At 35.7% G+C, this 18,242-nt stretch overlaps 3 protein-coding genes across 3 annotated transcripts in view; 1 reads left to right on the top strand and 2 right to left on the bottom strand.

The window, feature by feature from the left end:
* LOC311075017 (uncharacterized protein) overlaps positions 1–10,073 on the top strand; it is a gene marked incomplete at both ends in the record, with an annotated part of 124,662 nt that extends 114,589 nt beyond the window's left edge. The window contains one exon of the mRNA XM_084102069.1: positions 8,532–10,073. Within this exon, the coding sequence (XP_083958195.1) occupies positions 8,532–10,073 (1,542 nt within the window). The remainder of the gene's footprint in view (positions 1–8,531) is intronic.
* LOC311075330 (uncharacterized protein) overlaps positions 1–18,242 on the bottom strand; it is a 250,040-nt gene that overhangs the window by 77,190 nt on the left and 154,608 nt on the right. The gene's annotated exons all lie outside the window — the stretch shown is intronic.
* Positions 1–18,242, bottom strand: part of LOC311075333 (uncharacterized protein) — a 467,028-nt gene that overhangs the window by 296,669 nt on the left and 152,117 nt on the right. The window lies entirely within an intron of this gene.

The following is an 18,242-nucleotide window of genomic DNA, read 5'->3' as shown; positions in this document are numbered from 1 at the left end:
ATATTCACAAATATAATTAGAACAGTTTAGTGATTTGTCTGAGATTACATGTTCCGTTATTGGAGAACACACGCAGCCATTCTCTGGGAGAGTTCGATTCCAGGTTTTTCAGAGTCGACTCTGACTCTTTGATTCCATTTACTTTACATCAAAACATGGTCAGGAATAATAGAAGATTGCAGTCGTATCTGTTATTCCCAGATAACACGACTGAACTGAACGGACTCGCAAATTTGGCTGATTATTGCTGCTGAAAATGGTCGAGTTTTGGTCTGTACCAATCGGTCGACACCGGGAAAAAACATTTCGAGTTCTTTAGACTGTCAGAAGTTAAAGAGAAGAGTGCAAAAAACTGATGAGGCATTTGTGGTTGAGAGAGGCACAGCATCAGCCACATGTGTAAATGAAGCGTTGACTATGGCTAAAATGTTGACGTAGTAAACTATGGCTACATTCACACTGTCAGTCCAAATCCGATTATCTTTGTATCCGATTGGAATATGATCTAAAATGATGTCCACACTGTGTATCGCAACTGTTCAGATCCGATTTGTGTGTCCATGCAGCTCTTTGGCAATATGGCAATGACGTTGCGTTATTGGAGGGGTTTGTATTTGCAATAGAGATGTTGTCTTATTTAAATTTTACAACATGGAAATGTGTAGCCGCCGCGCTGGACTACTGCGTCTTGAGCATTGGTCTTGACTCTTGAGCCTGCTGCAGAACTATAGGAGGCTGGTATGCACAGTGTTGCCAACTATTTTCATAGGAAAGTAGCTAACGCCTTCCCTTTTTTTATTTTTATTTATTTTTTTATTTATTTATTTATTATTATGCTTGCAAACAATACAGATATGACAAACATGGTATACAATTTTGTAACAAAATTACAAAAATGTCAATACAAAATCTAACAATATGTACAATGTCATTTGAACATACAAAATAGCAGTGCATAACTAAGACAAATAAAAATAAAGAGAAATAGGTGTTAGCAAAAACAGAAAAAAGATCATGAGGGTAAGACATTTTATACATAATTTAGTGTACACAAATTAAAGTCATTACAATTTGAAATGATTTTAATTGCATTCTTATTTACTGAGGATGAAATAGTGTTAAGGTACATTTTAAATTCTTTAAAAAAAACAATAAAAATTGGTTTGTTATTGGTGAATTTACATTTATGAATATGCAATTTGCCAATAGAATAAATTACATTATAACAAAGCAGGCTTTTTTTTATTGGGGTCAGAATCAAAGTATCCAAAAATAATGTCTTTAAAGGTTACTGATATATCTTGCTGGATATTATCTTTAATAAATATTTCAATATTTTTCCATAGTTGTTCAGTATAGAAACATGACCAAAATAAATGTTAAACCGTTTCTGTGTGAACTTGGCAAAATGAGCATCTTGTGTCAATATTACTTTGTATAAAATGTATTTATTATTTTAAAGGACACTTCTTTTATTTTATTAGTTAGAAAATATTTCTGTTGTAAGGACCAAATCTTTTTCCAATTTAAATTTTTTAATAAATTACTCCAGTAAGAGATTGCAGGAGAAACAGAAATTATATTTTCAAGAAAAAGGGAAATCTTTTTGTCCTGAAAAACATATTTTACCTATTGGAGTTTCAGTTGGCTCAGGAAAGGTAGTAATTATAGTAGGAGAGTGAAAACAGTTTTTTAAGAGAGTACAGATTCCTGTTGGAATTGCTCCCATACCTATGGCAAACTCTTTGGGGGTAACTGGCATATTGTATTCAGAAAGAAATTCTGTGCAAGTCATTAAAAAAACGTTGGTTGTTAAATAGCTGATGTACTAAAAGTAAGCCGTTATTAAACCATTTATCAAAAAATAAAGATCTATTTTTGTATAAAATATTTTGATTATTCCAAATAAAGAATTTATGGGGGATGACATTGTGTTTATAAATTAACAAGGTACCTGTAACAAAAGTAACAAAAGTACCTGTTGGTGGAAATTTGAAAATTTGATGGGAATTTTTGATATGTTGTAATTGCACATTAACAAAAAATGTATACCCCCAATATGTGAAAAAGCTTGTATTGGGAAGATATTCCAGATGGAGTCTTGATTTTTCAAATACCTATGAAGCCAATTTATTTTAAAAGTATAATTTAAATAACTAAAATCAATCAAATTTAAGCCACCTTTGTTATAATTGTTTAGAATAACTGATTTCTTCATATAGTGGTTTTTATTTTTCCAGATAAAATCTGTCAGATCTCTTATCAATCAATTTACATGTGGACTTATCAACATAAAAAGATTGGGCCGCATAAGAGAGACGTGAAAGTCCCTCGGCCTTAGTGAGCAAAACTCTTCCTTTAATAGATAGATCCATTTGAAGCCAGGAATTATTTTTTTTCTTTGTTTTAGCAATAATCGGATTAAAATTTGTTGCACATCTATTTTTATCTTTAGTTATTTCTATGCCAAGATATTTTACAGTGCTTTTAACAGCTATGCCACATATTGAAGAAACATTACAATTCTTAATGGGCAATAATTCACATTTATCATTATTCAGACTTAGACCAGAAGCTCTAGAGAATGATTGAAGGACCCTCATGTGGTGTTCAGGTCATTTTGACCCGGAGAGAATTTTCTTTTACCCAAAAATACTAGTTAATGTTATCGCTTTGTACTGAAACTTGGTGACTTTATTCACAGATGGTATTCATTCGGTTCACCACTGTAGCTTTGCGCCGCCATCTTTATGACCGATGGTCTCAGTAATGCCTGCAATATATTGTGCAGTTGGCTGCAACAACAGCCGAAAGAGGAACCCTGAACTGGTATTTTATTCTATACCAAAAGAAAAGGATAGAAGAGAGAATAATTTATTTAAAAGACTTGAAGTCTCATGTTGGTTTGTGGTTAATTATATTTCCATTAGCTCTCAATGCCCAACATTATACACAGATATCGACAGATAATGTTTTTTCTTCATTTTATTTGCTGGATCTGTTTAAATGTAAGTTAGTAAGATTTGGGATTGTTTTGAATATATGTCTGTCTGTCTGTTAGTTAATTCCTACCTAAATCTAATATTTTTCTGAAGTTCATAAAGATATTGTCTTCGTCACATGCGCTTAGATGTTATTTTGTGTAAGTAACGTTAACGTTAGCTCTGCAGACGATGCATAATCTCAGCCTTGAAATGCATATTAAAGGACATTTTGTCTTCCAAAAATGATAATTCTGCCGTCATTTACTCACCTTCATGTGCAAATCCTTAAGTTTACTTTCCGTGGAAGACAAAGGGACATTTTTGAATATGTAGCCTAATGGAGACTCTTCTTGTCGATGTAATGAACGTGAATGAGTAACATTAGCCTACTGGGGGCTGTCACGCAAAAAATAATAATAATAAAAGACAAAAAACATCACAAAAGTATCATAAAAGTGATCTAATACGACTCGTCCGTTATATTAATATCGTTATTTATTCATATGATAGCTTTATGTGACGAACAAACTGCAATTTAAGTCGTTAAAATATATTGAGCTTTACCTTTTCATAGCTTTTAATCGCAGCCAAATCATTCAAAAAGATTCGACTCGAAAGATTCTTTCATTTCGATATTTGTGTGTATTAAACCTTCTTTATAATTGAACATCTGTTCTTTCGGACAGATATGGCAGTCTTTTATGATATTCGGCTGATGTCTCTGGCTGTGCTGATGCTGGTGTCTCAGCTGGACTCTGCCAGTGCTGCTGTTCGGATTAGATAGATTCATTCATGCCAGCCGAACAGCTGCAGATTCATAGATTCATTCATGACATCGCCTCGACTCTCATGAACGCGCGCCATGAAGCTTTATGACTTAAGTATTTCTATATCATGAAAGGCCAATTGGGGCAAGCCTGGGGCAGATAATAATGGACTAAAGAAAACTGGGGGTAACAAATAAGGATCGGAGCCTAAAATTGAGATTTTCTCCAGGTATCTCTGTCTCTCTCTCTCATTCAAATGGGCAGTTTTGGCGGCCATACCGGGCGAGTCGGTCGTAAATATGGCGGCGTTCTATTTGTAGTGAAGTAGGTGGCATCTATGAATACCTACTTCTCAAATGTTTTTTGACAATTTTCTTACTTTTTTAGGGGAGGGGGGGGGGGGGGGGGGGGGGGTGGGGGTGGGGGGGGGGTTGTCACCTTGTTACACTTGTGGTCTTCCCGGTCAAAAATGACCGGCCTACAAAAATAGCTTATAAATCACTTGTTATGTTGTATTATCACCCAATTTTGGATTCAATCTTTTTGTCAACTTGTTCTTTTTCGATTAGGACTGGTTTTATATTTCTATTTGCATCTGATTAATTGTAGGCCTCATTTATTTGAGAGTAGGCATCTCATTTTTTGCGTAAAAAAAACATTATTTTTGAATCATTTTGGAAAAATAAAATAAAATCTGAAGAAAATTGGCACTGTTGATCACACTAGTCTACTTTAATTTTTCACCAGGAATTTTGTTTTGAAAAACTTTTATTTTGTACAATATGGCACAGAGTTACACTTGTGGTGTTCTACTGGGCCATTGAGGGCCATTGTGGGCCATTGTTTCAATGGGCCATTGAAAGTGAATGGGAGATACCAATGCAACCAATGAATGGAACAACACAAAATATGTATCATTTTAAAGCTTAGAATTTAGAATTAGAATTAGAATTAGAATTAAAGCTCAGCTTTTTAATGCATCTAATCACTTTGATCAACTCCTAAAGAGTGCTGAGTTATCACTCTAAAATGGAGTGTACCCCCCGCAGGCGTCACCTAGCTGCGAAAAATATAATCATAATATTTTTCAAAAATATTACCTTGATCAACTTAAAATAGGTGTCATTTGAAAGCTTAGAGTCTGAAATTTACAATGAATGCAGCCAAATTGATAAACTCCTAAGTAGTGCTGAGTTATTTGCTGATAAATAGAAAAAAATATATAATTAATTTATAAACTACATTTTTGTATTACATTCAGCAATATGTCAAATACATCATACAGCTCAGATAGTCCTGTGTCATTTGAAAGGTCTCAACGAGTAGAATACAACAAGCATAATTGTTTCAGGCTTTTTACTAAACTTGAGCAAGGTTTTTGTAAAAGAAGCCCTTCAAAGACACCCATGTGTAAACCATATATGGATGATGGAATTTCTCGTAACTTCATGAAACATGCTCCGATTGTGGAAATTGACACATCATTATTTACAGCAGATGCTTACAATTAAAATGAGTCCAAACTCAACATAATCCATCACTCAGAACTAAAGATATTCCTCATTGAGTTCTAACACAAAAAAAATCCACAGACTCACGTAGCAAAGCAAGGTAGCTTAGACTTGGCCTTTTTACTCGTATCTTCATGAAACATACATCGATCATGAAAAATGACACATCGTTATTTACAGCAGGAGCCCACCATTAAAAAGAGCCCAAACTCAATATATTCCATCAATCAGATCTAAAGATATTCCTCATGGCATTCTAACACAGAAAATATCACAGATGCACCTAGCCAAGTATATACTCATGAAGCTCTCACGTTTGGTTTTCGCTCATAACTTCACGAAGCATGCACAGATCGTAGAAAACTGTACATCATTATTTTCAGCAGACTATCACGATTAAAAAGAGCCCAAACTCAGCATAATCCATCACTCAGGTCTAAAGATATTCCTAATGGAGTTGTAACACACGAACCCCAACAGGCGCACACAGAGCCTTGAATATAGATGTAGCACTTATGTCGCGTTTTAACTCATAACTCAATGAAGCATGCATAAATTGTGGAAAATGGCACATCATTATTTACATGAGATTGTTAAGATTAAAACGAGCCCAAACTCACCATAATCCATCACTCAGATCTAAAGATATTCCTCATGGACTTCTAACACATGAAGTTGCACAGGCGCACCAATGAAGTAGCAGTAGCAGAGATGCTATGTTGTTTTGATGTGACGTTTCAGATCATAACTTGCATGGATTGTGTGTGTGTGTGTGTGTGTCTCTATGAATGTCAGATGGATGAATGGATATTAGATGCAGTTTAGGGTAGGATTAAGTTTCTCTCTGTGAAAAAGAATGTGTGTAATACTCAAAATAGTTTGTGTTTTAACGTGTGTGTGTGTTTGGGTAGCATGTGTGTATGCATGTATCCACACATGCACAGGTTCAAGGGCTCGATGTTTGCGAGCACACATGCACATATGTGTACATAAACATAATGAACATGCTCCTGAAAACTTTTCAGTCTCTCCCATTCACTTTCAATGGCCCATTGAAACAATGGCCCTCAATGGCCCAGTAGAACACCACAAGTGTAACTCTGTGCCATTTTGTACAAAATAAAAGTTTTTCAAAACAAAATTCCTGGTGAAACATTAGAGTAGACTAGTGTGATCAACAGTGCCAATTTTCTTCAGATTTTATTTAATATTTCCAAAATTATTAAAAAATAATGTTTTTTTTACTCAAAAAATGAGATGCCTACTCTCAAATAAATGAGGCCTACGATTAATCAGATGCAAATATAAATATAAAACCAGTCCTAATCGAAAAAGAACAAGTTGACAAAAAGATTGAATCCAAAATTGGGTGATAATAACATAACAAGTGATTTATAAGCTATTTTTTGTAGGCCGGTCATTTTTGACCGAGAAGATCCCGGGTGTTTTAGGGTTTTGAACACCACACAAGGGTTAACTCATTTTAAACCTAAATGTGATGGATTTAATGTGTGTATACAGAACATTTTTAAATAAAGCCATTTTATTTTATTCAGGTCATATTTGCTGTTGAGTGGAAGCAAAAATGAGTCAAGTAATTGTGTCTGTAATTTTAATCCTAGAGGTAGGCCTACAATACAATACGGTCTGTAAACAACTTAAAATACCAGTAGGCTACACATTCAAGGGAAAATGCAAAAATAATAACAGCATCAAGAAACTAAATCTTGTCCGAAAAAAAAGTGCTTAATGATATTTTGCCTGGTAAGAGTTCCTTCTTTAATGGCTATACTAATTTTTCCACTGTGATCTGTACATAAGGTTCCTCTTGCCACCCGTCCCTTAAAATACCGAATCGTCCCGTATTTACAAGTAAGATGATTTAATATCAAATCAATAAGGGACGGGATTTGTCCCGTATTTTTCATTAGGCCCACACATAGTTGAATAAAAACATAAGGATTTTGCAGTATGGACAATACTACTAGCAAATATAAAGAAATAAATTTTACAATAAGTAGTAGAGAAGCTCATTGCATGATTGCATTTTAGTGCCTTTGTTTCTATAGCGACGGAGTCGACAGAGTTTTATGTACGTACATCATTCCGTACATACATAAAATAAAAAAAAAACACAAATAAAAAACCCTGAATTTAAGTTTAATATACAAACTGATCACAGCAGTCAGATCACGCAGTTGTCACTCAAGTGATCATTTATATTTAACTTAAATTCAGGTTTATTTTTTATTTGTACAGACCAAAACACACCACCGCACATGCGTCGGATCTGATCCAGCTACGTCAAAGTGCTACAGGCTGCAGCGAGGACCTCTTGGGATTTCCTGATATGTGATTTGATTAGAATAGGATTTCAAACCACATATGGATGTACAGTAGCTTGAAACGGATTTCATGTGCTTTTTTGGACTGACAATCTGAACATAGCCAATGGCGGGATAAGAAATAGAAGGAAGAATTGCAATAAGGACTAGAGAAGCTAGCTCGTTCGGATCTTTACCACATATTAACTTTAGTTTGGCAAAATGTCGCGCTCTTTCCTGCTTACTAAGTTCTTCTCTATATGATTTTGCAGCTTCCATGTGGTTTTTTCCGTGGTTTATTAGTGTAACAGTGTGTTCAGTAGTACATAAATTGTGCAATCTATGCTGTTGTTTACACCCGAGTGCCTCCATAATGGCTGCGCATCCGGGTTATTTTGTTATTTTGTATTGTGTACAGTTATTTAATTATTCCATCCAGTATCGCGGACTCTAAGCAGAAGAAGGATCTTCTTTCATTGCATATGCCTTTGGGCGGCATTATGCTAATATTTCAGTGATGTGGATGTTTGAGAAAGTAATATCTGGACTTTAATCAAGGCCTTTAGGCTGGTCTGAAACAGCGTTCTGTGTTAGACAGAATTAATCTCTTTGTGGGAGAATATGAGCTTTGTAACTTTGCAGATTGTATGCACAAACAGACACTTTACACATTAAAGGAAAAGGAAAACTTTAAAACGCAACATATGATCCCTTTAATATGTATTTTCCTTTTGGAGTTAAGAATTTATGTCCCCACCAACCACAGGGGGAAACAGCAGAAACAAATAAATGTAAAATGCTTTACTTTTCTTGGTTGAGTTATGTGAAAGAACCTTTATTGTTAACAGGGATGTTGGTGCACATTTCATAATTTAAATATATAACATTGTACATCATTTACTCATGACCATAATTATTGTTGTGTTTTTATGTTTCACATTACAGGACATAAATGATCTCATCAAGAAAAGCATCTTAATCAAAGATGGAAATCCTGCTCGATATCATCTGATAAAAAAGACAGACAATTTGGATCAGTCTAAACCATATAGAAAAATTATCTTTGGAGAGAGAGACAGAAACAAACCCCATAAAATCATTCTGATTGTGGGAGAAACAGGAACAGGAAAAACAGCCCTGATCAATGTGATGATCAACTACATGTTGGGTGTTCAGAGAGAAGACAAGGTTTGGTTTGAGATCACAGATGATCAGAGTGACCGAACATCAGCTCACAGTCAGACCTCCAGCATCACTGTTTATGGGTTTTATCCACAAGAGAGTCCAATCCATTTAACAATCATCGACACACCAGGATATGGAGACACTCGTGGAGCTGAGAAAGATAAAGAGATCGCTGAGAGTTTGCTTAGTTTGAGTAAATCTGCAGAAGGGGTTCATGAAGTACATGCAGTGTGTCTGGTGATTAATGCAACACAGACTCGACTCTCTGACAGACAGATATACATATTTGATGCTGTTCAGTCTTTATTTGGGAGAGATACTGCTGAAAACATTGTCTTGCTCTTCACACACTCAGATGGAGCTCCTCCTAAAAATGCCCTGACGGCTGTTAAAGAGGCTGAAATCAAGTGTGCAGTGAATGATGAGAATCAGCCAGTGTTTTTCCTGTTTAATAACTGTCAGTCAGAAGCTGCTGATGATGAAGATGATGAAGATGATGGTGAAGATCATGAACAGAGGCTGGACCAATCATGGAATCGCAGTTTTAGAGGAATGGCAGGATTGTTCAAGTTTATTGACACAATACAACCAAAATCCCTGGAGATGACTCAAGATGTGTTGCAGAAACGGAAGCAGTTGGAGGCAGATATCTCTAATCTACAGTCACAAGTTCAAGTGATAGAACTGAAAAAAAAAGAACTGAAACAAACTCAAGAAGTTATTAAGCAACACAAGACAGATGTAGAAGCAAATAATGACTTTGAGTATGAAGTTGAAGTGTCCTATAAAGAGAAGGTTGATATTGATCGCTCTAAAGCCAAAGAGGCGATGTGCTGCAGCGTCTGTGAGGAGAACTGTCATTATCCAGGATGCTGGTGGGTCAGAGATCTCTCATGGTGTGAAGTGATGAAAAATAATCACTGTACAGTGTGCACAAATAAATGCCACTACAGTAAACACGTCAAAGAAGCAAAAATATATGTAACAAAGATAAAGAAAGAGAAGAGGACATATGAAGAGTTAAAGAAGAATTATAATGACAGAATTGGAAAAGGTGAGTCTCTAGTCCAGAAGCTGGAAGAAGAACTGCAAGATTTAGAGAGAGAGAAAATAAAGCTGGTGATTGAAGCTTTTCAATGTGTGGAAACTCTGCAGATGATCGCACTCAACACTGATTCTCTGTTCATACTTCTGCACATTGATTCTCTGATTGAGAAGTTGAAGGAAATAAATGAGCCTGAAAAAGCAAAAACACTTGAAGAAATCAAGAAGAGAGCCGGAAGAGAAAAAAAGGAGCACTGAAATACAATACATACAAAAAATAAACACAAATCAATCCTGAAAATGTTTCTGCTTCGTTCAAAAGCATGTCCTTCATGTGATGTAAAGCTGTATTATCATTGATCATAATTGCAATGTTTTATGAATCTAAAAAATTTTTTTTATCATCACACTTGCCTGTATTTTCCATTTGTAAGTTGCTTTGAATAAACTGCACCTGCTAAATGAACTAATGTACAATAGTGATTACTGTGAATTCTGTATATTCATTTATACAGTAAGATACTATTGAAAATATAGCAGTGACACTGTAAATGCAACAAATAGCTAGAACATAGTAATTAATCATAGAATTATGTGCATGTAATCATTATCACTAAGAGGCTGTTAGAGACTGTTATTGTTATTATAAAGCACTGTCATCTAGAGGCCATATGAGAAACTGTTGATTATCATCCAACAGGTGAAAAACATGATATACATTTCTAACCTCTGCTTTACTATAAATCTGGACTGTGCTGTTAATTCTCTATGACATTTTTGGGCCTTGTGTTTATTGCTTCACGTGTTTATTGAGAATATACAGAGAAATTATTAAATACTTCCACTTGTGTTTCACATATATCAATAAATTTATATTTATAAATTTATATTTAGCAGTTTGTTTCTGTTAGTTTTTCATGTATAAATGTGTTCATTTAACTGTGTAATGCAGGAATCAATATTACAGTTTTTTATTTAATCAATATTCACATTTTTACTATCATGACATTGTGCACAGCTTTAGCACCCACATAGTTTGTATTGTATTGAACACCCATCCCATTTTTTCTAGTATCTCATCATAGCAGGGCCGGACTGGGACACAATTTCAGGCCGGGAAATCCCACACCCATCCAGGCCATCCCACTGACCCAAATAAAATTTAGAAACACGGACAACCCTATTTTTTCCTAAATTACATTTATTGGTCTAAATCCTTAGGCTGGGGCCGTGTAAAATAATTAAAGGCTTTCTCTTGAACAGTATTCTCACTTCCCTTTTCCTTCTCTTCATTTACCCTAATATCTCTATGTCTCTCACTTCCACCAGTATCATCAGCCTCATACACTAATTAAAGTGAAGTACTAGTGTTATATATATATATATATATATATATATATATATATATATATATGTGTGTGTGTGTGTGTGTGTGTGTATGTATGCATGTATAAAGTGTGCGTATTTTTCTTGTACCTGTCTCTTCTTCACCTGTCACTTGTTCTGGCCTCATGTTACAAACAGAACTGTCCTCCACAGTAAAACAACCACCTTATTGTAATTTGTTTGCCCAGAATCTATATTTATGTTAGTAAAAAATCTAAGTATTATATTTATGACAAAATGTTGTTGTTTTCATCTTAAAATTACTTAAATATCCAACATTTAGCAACACTAGGCTATATTTCATACAATATGTTGAAAAAAATAATAATCTAATTTTGCTTCTACATGTCATCCCTGGCTGAATGTGTGATCATTGCACCACAGCTAGTGCTAGGTTGACTGTCTTCACCTTCATTTGATAAAAAAAAAAGAAAAAGTTTTAAACTTCACAAATGGGCAGACATAATTTTCTACATTGTCTAATAAAATGTTATTGCATTATTTTTTGTTGATGTCTGCACTATCACTCCTGTCTCCCTGCTGCAGTACCACATAAATGTTAATATTTGTCTATTAAATTACTAATGTAACTTTACACTAAATAATATTAATCTCCTTGAGCATACAGTATTTTGAGTGACTGGCGCTACCGCTACAGTAACATTTGCTAGCATTTCAATACTAAGTTAACGAAGAAAAAAGTACAGTATTTACAGATGAAACTGACCTGCACTTGAAGCCCTGAACAGGTCATTCATTTTGCAATATTTTGCTGCTTGTTCTCTGAGTGCTTTCTTTTTCGTTGTCCTTTCCCTCTCTGCTCCACCTGGCCGTTTTCTCTCCACCATCGGGTGATGCTCGCATTTTCTGTTTAACCGTTTGGCTGAGGCTTTACGTCGAATCGTAGCCTTGCCAGTCAAGACTAACAGATTCATGATTTTATTTTAGAATAATAATTTTATTGAATGACGAATTCGAAAATGATCACTGGACACTGGTAAAGGTAGTAGTATAAAAAAATTATAATAATAGATTTAAAAAAACAAAACAAAAAAAAACCGCTGGCTGTCAGCAGGCCAAATTAGTCGGCAGGCCACCGGGAATTCTCCCGGTGCTCCCGATCATAGATATCATAAAGGCATCTATGCTCCCGATGGCCAGTCCGGGCCTGCATCATAGAGATTGTAATATTGTGTTATATTTTAGCTTTGTTTACCAAATACGCTTTATTTTGTATTTTGTATTCACAGAACCACACCATTTATGCACATCTAATAAAACAACGATTTGGATTACAGACATCCCAACCTGCACAAAATCATTTCCGGGAGTCAAGAAATCTCCAACGGTGGGGGGGGTGGGGTGGGGGGGGGGGTGGGGGGGGGTTCTGATTAATTCGGTTCGAGAGTAGAGATAAAATTCCGAGGCACACACGCACACTAGCGCACACACGCAAGGTCTCTCGCTCTCTCTGCCGTGCGCGCGCTACGCTTGCGCGCTCTTGCTTCCGGGAGATTTTAACTGATTTGCGGGCATCAGGGAGCCGCTATCAATATGCGGGAGACTCCCGGAACTTCCGGGAGACTTGGGATGTCTGGGATTATAACCTGAGTGAGACATCATTGTTCTGACCGGAGAAACTGTAGCTTTCAGCCAAACCCGGTCTTGCAAATACAGTCAAGACTCACAAGATTTTTCACTATGTGTGTTGTTTGTTTTTTAATTAACATTTTAATTGCACATTTTGTACAATATAGTGGAGATCATTTTTGAATGCCATTTTACAGTGTATGATTTGATCATGGAGTGATTTTTTTAAATTCTACTACAGATTTTTAATTCTACAATATATCACAATGAAAGGTTATTGCCACACAAACACACTGTTAAAATTTCAGAACATCTTATTTAATATGTAAATGTAAATGATTCTCATCCTTCCCTCAGGTCATTTTGACCTGAAACTCATTTTATTTTATTTTTGAGTGTTCATCAGAGTGGTCCAAGACCGTGGGACTTTTGTGGAACATGAACCACGAATACACTTTTTTTTTTTTTACTGGATTCGAGGAGTTTACGTGGTTGTAATAAAAAAAAAGTAACAAATCCTTCCTTCGTGGGTCAATTTGACCTCCTTAGAAATGAATGGAATGCGCAGAATGCTTCGGTACACATAGAAAAACCTAAAAATACTAAAACTTTACAAAAAAAAAAAAAAAAAAAATGTTATAATGTCTGTATAATGTATAACAAAATGGGCTGGGTAATCCAGCACCCGGAAAGCGTACCTTACCCGGGCCGCCATTGGCTAACAAGCCTTCACCTGCTGTTAGCATTCCATTGACTCCCATTCATTTTGGCGTCACTTTGACAGCGAATAACTTTACATCTGAGGCGTTTAAATACGTGAATTATATGTGCATTAAATAATTAATGAAGTTGTGAAAAGTCTAACCTTGACCAGAGCAGGTTTGCCTGAAGTCTGATTTGCACTATAATGCAAAGACTTCTGAAAATAAAAACACAAACTTAATTCAGTTTTTATAAGCATATACAAAGTAAAAAAATAAATAAATAATAAAAAAAACAAAACAAGAAATGAGCCAGTTCAATTCTCAAAAGTTCATTCTCAAGTTCATCTCCATATTATTTTAAAGATTTTGATCAAATGAATATCATTAACAATAGTTCGACTGTGTGAAATGTCAGTCTCTGCTGCCCTCTTCTGGTCAGTCAAATCTTCAAATAAACTTTATTTTTTATTTTTTATATCCCCAAACTGAGGAACATAATACTGACTAATATAATCAATAAATTTATTTACTGTTTGTTTATCTTTTCCTCTATAATTTTCAGCATTTGCTTCCATGATGCTTGCTTCGTTGTTTCATATTCATAATATTAAAAATAATACAAAAACTTTGTTGACAGGTGTAAATGAAGTGTACAAGTGCACCATTTGGAACAGTGAATATGGAGGAAAATATTTAATAGCATTCTTTTTTTATAGCAAAATTTCCATCCAGTTTTTGCTCTGTGTTGTTATCTACAAAGTGAATATGTGTATTAGAGACTGTGTAATGAACTGATTACTGTTATGGTATCAAATCACCTTAGAAGGCCGGATACCCAAATAATGTCCAGTGAAAGGAGAGGAGTAAAGAGCCAGAGTCATGGGTTAGATTCACTCAATGTATTGCTTCATCAAATGGAGAATGTACTAGTTACACACTTGCACATGTCAATATAATACATCTGTATCAAATATAACACATAAAAAAAACATTGTAGGCTTGCGCAAAATAACACACAATGTAACAGAAACAGGCTTTGAATTCAAAGGATATACAGAGATGTGGAGATCTGCATGGCAATGAAGTATTGGAAGCAAGGTTCTGAGTTCTAATAAGTCACAATAGCTTCAGGGAAACGTCCACTTGATTGAAGGGAAAGGTGCAGACAGATGATGACAGATGACAGGAAAATATGCATCCTTGCATGTGTCATGATACGCTGGGTGTGAGATGTGATGACAATAGTATAATTTGTGTGTTTCTATAATAAAACAGATACAGCTCAATTAGTTTCTGATACAATCCGTATAAAGTGAGTCATTATCATTTCACATAAGCACATAATACAGATTTCTTAATGTTAATAGAATGTTATTTAAAGGTTAGTATGATGTTCCTGAAACATTCGATCACCTGCTGTTAAGCACTGAAAAAGTGCGGAAATAAAAAACACAAGAATCTTTTGGATGAGATGTTAAACTGAGGTCCTGACTCTCTGTGGTCATTAAAAATCCCATGGCACTTCTCGTAAAGAGTAGGGGTGTAACTCCGGTGTCCTGGCCACATTCCCTCCAATGGCCCTTGCCAATCATGGCCTCCTAATAATCTCCATCCACTGAATTGGCTCTATCACTTTCTTTCCTTTCTCCACCTATAGCTAGTGTGTGTGTGGTGAGCGCACTGGTGCCCTGATATGATTGTAAAGCGCTTTGGGTGTACAGTAGAACATATGAAAGCCCTATATAAATGCCTCATTCATTCATTCATTCATTCATTCATTCAAGAAACGAAACTACACCTGACTTTCAGCCACAGCCAGATGAAACCAACTGAAGATAACAGAAGGCATTAAATGTCTCAAGATCTCAGCAGAGGAAGATTAAATATTTAATTTTAAGTCACCATTATGGTGGTAATTGTTTGCTTTAGTTGAGCTCTTGACCCTTGACTTTTGTTCGTTTCTCTTTCAGTGATTGTAATAGTGTTTTCAGAGAACATTTCTGCATTGATAAAGATAGAGATTGTAAGAGCCAATTTAATATGCTGTCAATTTGTATTATTATCAGCTTATTTCTGTTTTATGTGCAATATTATTTAAGAATTATCCTGTATAGAGTTTACTTAGTTTCCTTGTATAGAAATTACTTGAAGTTTTCTGTACTGCATTTACTCTAAGTTGTCCTTTTGAAGCTTTAAAGCCGCTCCTCCTTATATGTTCATACAAGTATATACTGTTTTGGGACTTGAGGAGAAGAAGAAGAAGTTATCTTACCATCTGGCTGTCAAAAATGAGAAAATCGTCTAAATCGGTATCTAAGGAAGATATTATACGGATTTACTTGAGCGCTGTTTGGAAGTATTGGCCGAAAGAATTTCAAGGATTTTTCATGTTTTTGCTTTTTTGTGTTTGTGAAAATAAATGTGCAACACTTTAATGCACTGACCGTGTATTTTTGACGCTAAGACACTTAAACTCCTCCTAATAGAAGCAAGAAAAAGGTGGCTTTGGTCCTTGTTTCTATAGAGATTAATGAAAAGGCATCAACATGACTGCATTAATGTGATGCTTGTTTGGTTGTTTTGACTATGTTGTATTTATATTGTAACTGGTGTGCCGTCTTGGCCAGGTCTCCCTCGGAAAAGAGATTCTGTCTCAAGGGACTTCCTGGTTAAATAAAGGTTAAATAAAAAAAAAAATACAATTAATGTGGTTTAAACAACTGCTGTTTCATGACAAAAAATTATGAAGCAGAAGCATTAATAAATAAAAAGTAATAAATTCAGCAGTTGGGATGGAAAGATTGCATGTAACACTGAAGAGATCTGTGTGAGATCATCCAAAAATACTACAATCTCTTGTGTAAAATCTGAGACGCACATATCAACATTAATCACATAAACCTCAACAATGGTGACAATCAAAAACATATTCAATTTTAAATAGTAAAATAATTCAGCTGCATCATTTATTCATGCCGCAATGCATGCTGGGATCGATGAATGAGTTTTGTATGCTGGCATGAAGCATGTCACCATTGTTCTGTTTTCATATGCGGACTGTTGATGTTCGTGAGTGTAAAATAGCATTTTTTTCTAAACAATCGCTTGGACACATTTCTCAATACATGGGTCACTTTGTCAAAACTCTTCACACATTGATCAAAACAGCAGTCTATGTGAGCTAAGGTGGGGGGTGGGGGGCGGGGGGAATCTCCTCAACCAGCACCAATGTGGAGCTCCACCTGGAAGATGCGACGGCAGCCATATTGCACCAGAACGCCCACCACACACCAGCTTATGGTGGAGAGACAGAGTGATGAAGCCAATCAGTATATGGGGATGATTAGGAGGCCATGATGGACAGAGGCCAATGGGCAAATTTGGCCAGGATGCCGGGGTTACACCTCCTCTCTTTTCCCCCGGAGGACATCCTGAGATTTTCACAATGTCCACAGAGTGTCAGGACCAGACTGTAAAAAAATATGGACGTATTGTCCGTGACGTCACCCGTAGGTTTCTGAAGAGAATCGGCTTGTTTGAGATGCCCCTTGCCTCGCCTGAAATGAATGCGAGAGTAGGCGGCTGCAGTGAGGGGAGGAGTGAAAAATGTGTTTTTATATGAAAATAAATATAATGAACAAGACACCCAAAGTATTTGTTATTTAATTCCATTCCAAATACATGTTTATCAATCATTTTTTCTTTAATGCAGACATGTGTTTTTATATTTATTTATTTTTTATAGAAATGACATCACATAACCCATATAGAGATCACACTGTCAGAGAGTTTGGGAATATTCACACATAAATTATAGGACATAAAACATGATATCAGAGTTTTAAAATTTTCATAGAGAACAATACTTCACGGTTGTTTAAACCAATGAGCATTAAGCTGTGTCGTCCGCAAGTCATTTCCCATCATGCTTTTGATCAGTGCAGTTGGTGAAGAGAAACTGCGCTCGACTGCAGAATCCGACACGTCCGCCTCACCGGAGCCTGTCTCTAGCGGCCAGTCGATGAATTGCAGTTTAAGTCACTTCCATATTGGCTTCAAGAGAGAGGTTGCTGCTCGGTTACAACTTTTTTTTCCCACAGTCTATGGTTGTAAGACAATGGGAGAAAATAACTAATAAAGGAAAAATAAAGATTCAAAGTTTCAACGTAATACAAAAACAACAAACCACCAGGGGGGAAAAACTACAAGCTTAAAGGTGCCGTAGAATGGATTATTTTATTATTTTATAATGTTTCCTGGGGTGCCTTATAATGTTAGTATGTTTTTTAGATCAAAATTTGTTATAATTTAGAAATAAAAGGCATATTTCCTAGCCTGATTTCATCACCTGGTTTGAACAGTCTGTTTGAAGGGGCGTGTCTGCTGTGAGACTTCAGTGTTGTTGCCCACTGCTGTGATTGGCTGACATGCTTGCATATGAAATATCTGGCATTACATGTGGAACTATCTGGAAAACTTTTACTATTACAGCTATTATACGTTTTTACTATTACAGCTATCGGGATTAACGAATCATGAGAAGTTTTTTAAGTATTTAGATCTATTCCCATCACATAAAAGGTTGCAGTGATGAGCATTGAGCAGATGACAGCCTGTTGATCGCGTGAATGAAGATCTTATCACTGCAATGCGATTTACTGATGCATAAACAGTGTTGAACGACTTTGAGAGAAAGATTATCTGTCTGAACTTGAACAATTACACATCAGAAATTCACATAACCCAC

The sequence above is a fragment of the Abramis brama genome, assembly GCF_963993115.1.
Source record: "Abramis brama genome assembly, chromosome: 24".
Lineage (NCBI taxonomy): Eukaryota > Metazoa > Chordata > Actinopteri > Cypriniformes > Leuciscidae > Abramis > Abramis brama.
This window is presented reverse-complemented; position numbering and strand designations above follow the sequence as displayed.